Raw genomic sequence first — 8,510 nt, forward strand, 5'->3', positions numbered from 1 at the left:
GGGGGGGGGGGGGGCTGTGGCAGTCCGCGGGGGAGCGATGAGCTCTGGCAGCCAGCTGAGGTGCCCAGCAGGGCTCCCAGGGCAGCCCCGGGTCCAGGAGATGGTCCCGGCAGGAGCCGTGGGTCCCCCGGGGCAGGCACCCAATAAGGGCAGCCTGTGGGGCAGGGGGAATGGAGGGGAGGGGGCTGGAGCTGCTTCTGGGGGGCCAGGGCGAGGCCCTGGCTGTGGCTCCTGGTGTCGGTGGGCTCTGACCCTCCCGGCTGCCCATGTCTGACCTAGCCCCTGCCCCGCAGGAGGTGCGAGTCCTCGGGCAGCGGTTCCGCAACCCGGTGGGCCTAGCGGCCGGCTTCGACAAGCATGGCGAGGCCGTGGATGGGCTGTACAAGATGGGCTTTGGCTTTGTGGAAGTAGGGACTGTCACACCCGAGCCCCAGGAGGGGAACCCCAGACCCAGGGTCTTCCGGCTGGCGGAGGACGAGGCGGTCATTAACAGGTGGGATCTGATGGTGGCTGCTCTGCGGTGTCCCGCAGGCTGTCCACCCAGAGGGAGCACCTTTATTTGGGTGGTCCCAGCTCTGTGGTCTGTGCTGTGGTGGCTCTTGGGTTGGATGTGCTGAGCGGAGCTGCAGACACCATACACCTCCCTTGTGTTTCTCCTGGGTCCTGCTCAGGGCTTGTGGACACAAGCCCTGAACTTGTCTGTTCTGGTGCAGGTATGGGTTCAACAGCCACGGCCACGTCGCAGTGGAGCGGAGGCTGCGGGCCCGCCAGGAGACACAGCTCAGGCTCACTAGTGGTGAGACAAGCTTATAAGCCTTTGCTCTTGGGGCCTGCAGGGTGGGTTTGGGGGTCTCCTGGGTAGCTGTAGGCTAGGAAAGGTGTGTAACACTAACCTCCAGGCATGGGAGGGCCCTGGCTGGAATGAGGTGCAATTGGACAGCAGGAACTCTCTTGGGGCTGTAGCCTCTTCCCCTTGGGACTGTGACCAGGCACCTTTCTCACGCTATTTTCTCTGTGATAAGGGCTCCGCTTGCTGGTTTGGGCAGGATGTGTCTGCTGAGACTAGCCAAAGCCAATAGTGCCCCAGCTGGGCAGTTTCCGAGGGCAGCCCCTGCTGGGTGGCCAGGCTAGAGGCTGCGGTGCTGGGAGGTGCTGACCAGGGCAACTGTGGTGGTGCTCCTGTGGCTGCAGAACAGTCCCAGGCCCACCCCCGTGAAACATGTGGGCTGCATATCTCCATCTTCATTTAGCTGGTCCTGGGGCCTCCCTTGTCAGGTGCTCTGGCCCCTTGGGTGGTGATTGGTCCTGCTGCCCTGGTTCAGCCGTGTCTGTGTTCCAGCGGGGATGCCCCTTGGAGTCAACCTGGGCAAGAACAAGAGCTCTACTGATGCTGCAGCTGACTATGTGGCTGGGGTCCGGATGCTGGGCCCTTTGGCTGACTACCTGGTTGTGAATGTGTCCAGCCCAAACACCCCAGGGCTGCGGGACCTGCAGGGCAAGACTGAGCTGCGGGACCTGCTGACCAAGGTGGGTGACCCTCACAGCCAGCCCAGACTACAGCTGCAGCACTGGATTCATCCCATCCCCCAGCAGCACCTGCTCTGCTCCAGCCGGTGGGTTTGCCCCAGCGCAGGGAGGAGCGTGGTGGCTCCCTGGAGTGGTGGGCAGAGCCACCGAGGTGCCCCTTGATCAGCTGCTGGTGTGGGGTTCACCAGGGCTCTGTACTCCAGCAAAGGGCATGAGAGCAGTGAGGTGTTGTGCTCTGCTCTGCTCCTGCAAGGGGGCAGCGAGCCACCCACCCCGTGGCATCGGGAGTCGCTGCAGTCCTGTGCGGGTCCTGTGCCCCAGGCCCTGTGCCGTAGTGTGTCCGTCCCGTTGGCAGCACCATGTAGGGAGAGCGGGGCCTGTCCCTGTGCTGCCTTGTGGCAATGGGTGCACGTGTCTCCCCGGTCTGGGGCAGGACGTGTTCTCCCACCACGCGCTGCTCTGTTCCCCCATGCATCCCCCTGCAGGTGCTGGTGGAGAGGGACGTGCTGCCCTGCGAGCGCAAGCCAGCTGTGCTGGTGAAGATTGCCCCTGACCTCACTGCGCAGAACAAGCAGGACGTTGCTAGTGTTGTCTGTGAGGTGAGGAGGTGGGAAGGGGAGACTGGCGAGGAGCTGGGCTGGTGTGCCTCCTGCCTCACCTCACACAGCATAGGGGCAAGACCATGGTGTTCCTGGCAAGTCACCTTTCTGAAAGGACAGGCAGACCCGCGGCGCTCTGGCTGCCATAGGGATGGTGTCCTGGGTAGCTCTGAGTCTGCGAGGGCCTGTGTGCATCACCCAGACCTTGGGGATGGTCCAGGCAGTGAGGGGCAGCTGCTTTGTCCCTGGGCACGTTGCTGGGGCACTTGCTGGGGGGGGCCGGGCCTGGCAGCCTGGGGGATGAGAGTGGGGGGCTGCTCGTGGCAGCTGTGTCCTCATGCTGCTGCCCCCCTCAGCTAGGTGTGGATGGGCTGATTGTCAGCAACACCACCGTGAGCCGCCCCAGCAGCCTCCGGAGCAGGCAGTGCACAGAGCCTGGGGGCCTCAGCGGGAAGCCCCTGCGGGAGCTCTCCACGCAGACCATCAGGGAGATGTACTCCCTCACCCGAGGTAGGGGCAGAGCAGGGCTTGGGGGTGCGTGCTGGCTTTGCCCATGCTGTCCTGACCCTGCATCTGCCCACAGGCCAGGTGCCCATCATTGGGGTGGGTGGGGTGAGCAGTGGGCGTGATGCCCTGGAGAAGATCCGCGCTGGAGCCTCGCTTGTGCAGATGTACACAGCGCTCGTGTACCATGGGCCGCTGGTGGTGGGGACAGTGAAGCGGGAATTAGAGGAGCTGCTGAGGTGAGTGAGGGGCTGGCCACCTCCCCAGGGAGCCCCTGGGCAGCCACATGCTGGTGCATGAGCAGTGGTACTGTGGGGCTGAGCCGCAGTGCCAGGCCAACCCAGCCGCCACATGCTGTCCCTGGTTAGGGAGCAGGGGTTCAAGAATGTCATGGAGGCAGTTGGAGCCGATCACCGGTGCTGATGCGCCACAGAACCAACGTCTAGCCAGGAGGAGCTGTGGCCAAGCAGGGACAGGTCTGATGCTTCCAGTGCTGGGCAGGCTGGGACTGAGCTGAGGTCCTGGTCCCAGCCCCTGAGAAGGGTCAGTGATGGGTGAAGCTGGGGCTGCACTGGTGGGGAGCAGGGGAGGGGGCCTCCACACTGGTGCCGCTGTCCAGGGCTGTATTTTGGCTTTCCTGTGGGTTGGGGTCCCCAGCAGAAATGAGCGCTGGGTAAGGCTCTGCTGGGTGGTGAGGAAAGCTCCTGAGGGGACAGCCCTGCAGTCCTGTGCCCTGCCTCCTGCTGCAGCACTGCCCCATGGAGAGCACACCTTCCCTGGTGTTACTGCCCAGAGCCGTGGGCCAAGCAGTGTATTGGGTGTCCGTTCTGCCGGGGATGCCACAGCCCATGCTGCCTTCTCTGGTTGATGCTCGGTCCTCCTGCACTGCAGCCTTTGCAGGAGCATCTGCCCTCCCTGCCCTCCTCCCTTCTCCGCACGTGATCCTGTAACAAACCTGCAGGTCCTGGGTCCTGCCTGAGTGTCAATAAATGTTTGGCTCACCTGGTCCTGTGTGCTGCTTCGGGGACACCTCTTGAGTCAGAGGGACGCAGCCCAACTCTCCTCAGCCGAGCAGGATCAGCTCTCTTTATGTTGTTACTGGTCAGTGCATCTTTTCCTGGTGGTAGAAACCACAGGGTAGCTGGGCGCTGGGATGGATCCATGCAAAGCTTGCCAGGGCTCCCCTTGCAAAGACCTCTGCCTGGGGCTGGGCCCTTGTGAGGTGCTGGGCGCTGTTTCCTCCCTTTGCTGCTGGTGTGCAGATGTTTGGAGACAGCTGCGGTTACGCCCTGTCGCTTATTATGGAAAAGCCCTGTTCGTTCACGCTTCTGGACGCTGTTGGATTTGTCTTTGGGGCCTCTGGTATTGACTGCCACTTTACCCTGGACTCCCTGTGGTCGTCTCAGGCTTTTCTTGAGCAACACAACTTGACCTGGACACAGTGTTCCCTCTGCAGCCTCTTGCAATCCACCCTGCAGAGCAGGATTGCATCACAAGCACTTCAACAAATTTGTTTATAGGAGGAGTGGGACTGCTGACCCTGCTCTCAGTGGCCCTCAGCTCACGTCAGGGCTGTCACCTGCCTGCTCCCCTGCTTCTGCAGCCCTCTGCACCAGCCTCTTCATTTCCTAGATTCTTTGCTTCTGGCAGGTGGTGCTTATTGCTGCTCTAACAGGGATGCGACCTGGTCCATTGGCCAAGGTTTTGATGCGCTTTCTCTGGAGAAGGCCTGGGAGGCTCTCACTCTCCTGGTCTGAATGTGGCTCTCATGCCTGTGGGAGCACGAGCTTGAGTTTCACGTTGTCCCACAGCACTCTTGTCTGTGCTCTGCAGCTGATACGTGACTGTGGCTTGGAGACATTCAGTGCCTTGCACTGCCACAGCAGTTGCTGGCGGTGTTGGCCTCAGGCATGGTCCTGCACTGCCACAGCCCAGTGCGTGGGCTGTGGTCCGTGCCCCACGAGCAGGCTGGGGCAGCTTCCCACACCTTCCTGCAGGCAGTCCCTTTGTCGGAGCTAACCTTGAGGCTGCCAAGTGGGTACCAAGGCACAGTTGTGTGTTGCTTTTTTCCCCCTGCCAGGACATGGCTGTCTCCTGTGGAGGGACAAGCCTGCTGCAGTGGGATGGTGCTATCTAAGCCTGCTATCATCAGATGCCACAGCACCTTTCTAAGTGCTGGTGTGGTTCATGGATTGGAGCTGTCAAGCCCCAATGCATCCTGTGCTGGACTCTAGCCTTCTGTGTTTCAAGTGTGGTTGCATGAGTATGACCGGTGCTGGGCCAGACATGTCAAGCCCTGTGCTGTTTAGGGGCCCAGGTGCCCCATGAGATGGGAAGAAGCTTACACAGGATGGGAAAGCTGCCTTCTGGAGCACCTGGGACCAGACACAGATGTCCCTCCTGAGCCTGACAGACTGGCAAGACGCTCGCTGGTGAGACCCCCAGCACGCCAGGCTTCAATGGCTCAGGGCCAGGGCTGGCCTCACATGCTCCACGTGGTTTTGGGGTGGCCTCGCTTCAACACTGGCACCCCGGGGTAGGTAAGAGGATGGGTGCCTGTCCCTTCCCTTCCATGCTGCCCCTTGGTTGTGCTCCTGCTGGAAGCAGGCTCAGCTTGTAGGAGCAGGCTGATGTGCTCTGCCCGATGCCCTTGCTGCTGGCTAGCCACATCCAGCTGGGCACTGGCCAGCGATTGCTGCTACGAGTTCCCGTAAAGCTGGGCTGGGCCCTTGCCTCTGCTGATAAACAACCTGCACCCAAGGGGCCAGGGGCTGATGGGACGTGGGGCTGGAGCCCGCTGTGCGGGAAAGGGTGGGTACTTGTGGGAAGAGGTTGGTTTGGCCGAAGTCCATCGGAGCCTGCAGTGAGCGGGCATGGGACGGGCTGCACCCCTTGGCCAGCCGGGCTGGTGCTGCCCAGAGCGGTGGCAGTGCCGAGCCCCGCTGTGCCCCAGCTTTGTGGGGTGGCTGGCAGGGTGCGCCCCGGCTATGGGTAGAGCCAGACACAGGATGGGATGGGACTCGGCTCCTGTGCCTCAGCTTCGCCTGCCAGCACAGGGACAGCTGCCCGGGCCCTGTGGGGCTGCCGGGTGCCCCTGCAGGGACTGCTCTAGGCAGTGGCATAGGGCAGTTTTGCAGGGGGCAGGGGTTGGCTCTGCTTTCTGTGAACCTCAGCTGGTGTTGCAGCACCAGGGCACCATCATCTGCAGCCAGATCCCTCCCTGCATATTTGTAGCTGCAAAATCCCAGAAACTCCTGGCACGCTGGCTTCCCATGGGGGGTTGGCAGGCTCTCCCGGAGCCTCTGCCAGGCCAGCTGTGAGCCAGGTGGGGCTTTCTGTGCTCCTCCTGCTGGGAAAGGTGCTGGCTGCATACTGCAGGGTCAGGAGGTCTGGAGCACAGGGGCTGCCCAGGGCAAGGGAGGTGGCCATAAAAGGGGTGAGGAGGGAGCCCTGAACAGCATCAACCTGCAGAAGGAGGCTGCTACGAAGAGAGGGAGCTATGAACATGGGGTGAGCGATGTCAATGTGTGTGTCCTGCTTGCCTGGCTGAGGACCTGGCCCTGCTGTGAGCTGTGGCAGGACTCATGCTGGGCCGGGAAGCGCTCTGGGTCCCAACACTGCAGCCTTGTCCTCCACAGCAGCAGGGTCTGGGTCTGGCCCAGGCAGCTTCTCCAGGCTGTGTCCGATGGGCAGCCCCGGGTGTGTGGGGTCAGCCCTCTACCCTCTGGGGGAGGCAGCCCCCAGGGACAGGGCATGAGCCTGGCCAGGGCAGTGGTCCTGGTGGAGCCCGCAGACTGGGAGCAGGGGATAGGGGCCCTCTGCTGAGTGTGCCCTCTCTTCCCTGCAGGCTTGCAGTGCTGCTGATTGCTGGCCTGGCCTGGACCGTGCTGGAGACTGCAACCGCCACAGGTACCTTCCAGGGCAAGGGTGGGAGCACTGGGGCTCGGACGAAGCCGGGGCAGCTTGGCAGGGAGCAGGCGTGGGGCAGGACAGGAGTGGGGAGGGACCTGCCAGAGGTGGGGGTGATGTCCTGGGCTGAGTCCTCTGGGCCAGCTGAGCATCCTCTGCCTGCAGACTGGAGCTGTGCAAAGCCTGCGGAGATTGAACATGGCTACGTGGAGCACCTGATCAAGTACCGCTGCGACCCGTACTACCAGCTGCGCGGCTCTGGTGACGGTGAGGCAGGTGGCATGGGCGCAGCACCCAGGGATGGGGCTTGTCCCTGGCTCCAGGGGATGCATGGGGCTGCCCCAATGCCAGATGATGCAGCCCACCCCCCACCTTCCTCAGGGGTACGACTAGCTACCCCTGCTCACCTAAGCCCTGGGGAGGTACAAGTATGCCTGTGCCTCCCTGGCTGCGGGGCCCTTCCCCTCCCTCGCAGGGCAGGGGTACTGACTCCAGTTTCCCTCCAAAGGCACGTACAAGTGTGACGAGGATCATGAGTGGGTGAGCCCTGAAGCTGGCAAGGAGGTGCCTGTCTGCGAGCCAGGTGAGAGCAGAACAGCAGGGGTAGGGCGCGTGGGGGGCTGTAAGCGGTCGGTCTGGGCAGCTGAAGGGCTGCAGGGGCTGCTCACAACCCCCATCTTCAGTGCTGCTCCCTGGGGCTGCCCCGGGCTGGGAGGCATCCAGCGCCTGCTGGCCTCAGAGGGCTTACCGGGGCTCTGCTCTGCCCTACGCAGTGTGCGGGAAGCCAAAGAACCCCCCCAGGCAGATGCAGCGTATCATCGGTGGCCTGCTGGCTGGGAAGGGCAGCTTCCCTTGGCAGGGCCGGCTGGTGACCCGCCACAAACTCATCGTGGGGGCCACGCTCATTGGTGACCAGTGGCTGCTGACCACGGGCAGGAACGTCTACCTGAACCACAGCGAGAACACCAAGCCGGAGGAGATCGCCCCTACACTGCAGCTCTTCCTGGGCAGCCAGAAGGAGCCTGCCTCGGGCATCGAGCGTGTGGTGCTGCACCCTGGCTACCCAGAGACTGTGGATCTGGCCCTGCTGAAGCTCAAGCAGAAGGTGCTCCTCGGGGAGGAGGTGATGCCCATCTGCCTGCCCCAGAAGGACTATGTGCGCCCGGGGCGGGTGGGTTACGTCTCAGGCTGGGGCCGCGGGGCCACCTTTGCCTTTCCTGACATGCTGAAGTACGTGATGCTGCCGGTGGCAGAGGGCGAGAGGTGCAGGGAGTACTACGAGGCGCGGAATGAGTCCTACTGGGTCCAGCCTATCCTTAGCAATGACACCTTCTGTGTGGGCATGAGCGAGCTGCGGGAGGATACATGCTACGGGGATGCCGGCGGCGCCTTCGCCGTGCAGGACCCCGATGACAACACCTGGTACGTGGCCGGCATCCTCAGCTATGACAAGACCTGCGCTGTCTCCAAGTATGGCGTATACGTGGACGTGCAGCGCGTCCTGGCCTGGATCAAGGAGACGGTGGCGGCTGGCTGAGGGGGGTCTGTGGGGGAATAAAACTGCCCCACACCTGGCCGCGGGCTCTGTCTGTCTGTGCACAGCGCTGCAGGGGCGTGCACGTGTGTGTCTGTGCAGGGGGGCGAGCATGCGTGTGCGCCGGCCCCTGGGTGGGGTGCAGCCTGTGGGGTCTGTGCAGGCCTTCCCCTTGGGGGGGGTTCTCCCCCTCCCCCGCCCGTGGGGGTGTCTGTGGGGTTCTCCTCCCTCCTCCCCATCCATGAGGGTGTCTGTGGGGTTCTCTTCCCCCCTGCCAGTCCGTTTGGGTGTCTGTGGGATTCTCCTCCCCCCTCCCCGTCCGTTTGGGTGTCTGTGGGGTTCTCCTCCCTCCTCCCCATCCGTGGGGTTGTCTGTGGGGTTCTCCCCCCCCCCCCCCCCCCGGGGGGGGCCCCCTCGCTGCCCCCCTCGTCCCCCCC

General features: G+C 63.2%; 2 protein-coding genes across 2 annotated transcripts; both read left to right on the forward strand.

Annotated features, from left to right (window-relative positions):
- Positions 1-266: 266 nt before the first annotated feature.
- Positions 267-3,418, forward strand: DHODH (dihydroorotate dehydrogenase (quinone)). Its single transcript, XM_010579683.1, has 7 exons — positions 267-493; positions 714-796; positions 1,340-1,527; positions 2,013-2,126; positions 2,483-2,636; positions 2,710-2,869; positions 2,999-3,418. Exons 1-7 carry the CDS (start codon positions 267-269, stop codon positions 3,051-3,053), a joined length of 981 nt encoding a protein of 326 aa, XP_010577985.1. The 3' UTR covers positions 3,054-3,418.
- Positions 3,419-6,092: 2,674 nt separating this feature from the next.
- Positions 6,093-8,113, forward strand: HP (haptoglobin). The gene is made up of 5 exons (XM_010579521.1): positions 6,093-6,140; positions 6,478-6,539; positions 6,705-6,806; positions 7,048-7,122; positions 7,313-8,113. Exons 1-5 carry the CDS (start codon positions 6,130-6,132, stop codon positions 8,074-8,076), a joined length of 1,014 nt encoding a protein of 337 aa, XP_010577823.1. The 5' UTR covers positions 6,093-6,129; the 3' UTR covers positions 8,077-8,113.
- The last annotated feature ends 397 nt before the right edge of the window (positions 8,114-8,510 follow it).

The sequence above is a fragment of the Haliaeetus leucocephalus genome, unplaced genomic scaffold, assembly GCF_000737465.1.
Source record: "Haliaeetus leucocephalus isolate CR32 unplaced genomic scaffold, Haliaeetus_leucocephalus-4.0 Scaffold668, whole genome shotgun sequence".
Taxonomy (NCBI): Eukaryota; Metazoa; Chordata; class Aves; order Accipitriformes; family Accipitridae; genus Haliaeetus; species Haliaeetus leucocephalus.

What these genes read in the sequence shown, in the direction of transcription:
- DHODH (XM_010579683.1), top strand. Translation starts at nt 267, where the DNA reads ATGTCTGACCTAGCCCCTGCCCCGCAGGAGGTGCGAGTCCTCGGGCAG. An exon ending in GATGTACTCCCTCACCCGAG is followed by an intron (nt 2,637 to 2,709) that starts GTAGGGGCAGAG and finishes ATCTGCCCACAG; the next exon opens with GCCAGGTGCCCATCATTGGG. An exon ending in GAATTAGAGGAGCTGCTGAG is followed by an intron (nt 2,870 to 2,998) that starts GTGAGTGAGGGG and finishes GTCCCTGGTTAG; the next exon opens with GGAGCAGGGGTTCAAGAATG.
- HP (XM_010579521.1), top strand. An exon ending in GGAGACTGCAACCGCCACAG is followed by an intron (nt 6,540 to 6,704) that starts GTACCTTCCAGG and finishes CTCTGCCTGCAG; the next exon opens with ACTGGAGCTGTGCAAAGCCT. An exon ending in GCTGCGCGGCTCTGGTGACG is followed by an intron (nt 6,807 to 7,047) that starts GTGAGGCAGGTG and finishes TTCCCTCCAAAG; the next exon opens with GCACGTACAAGTGTGACGAG.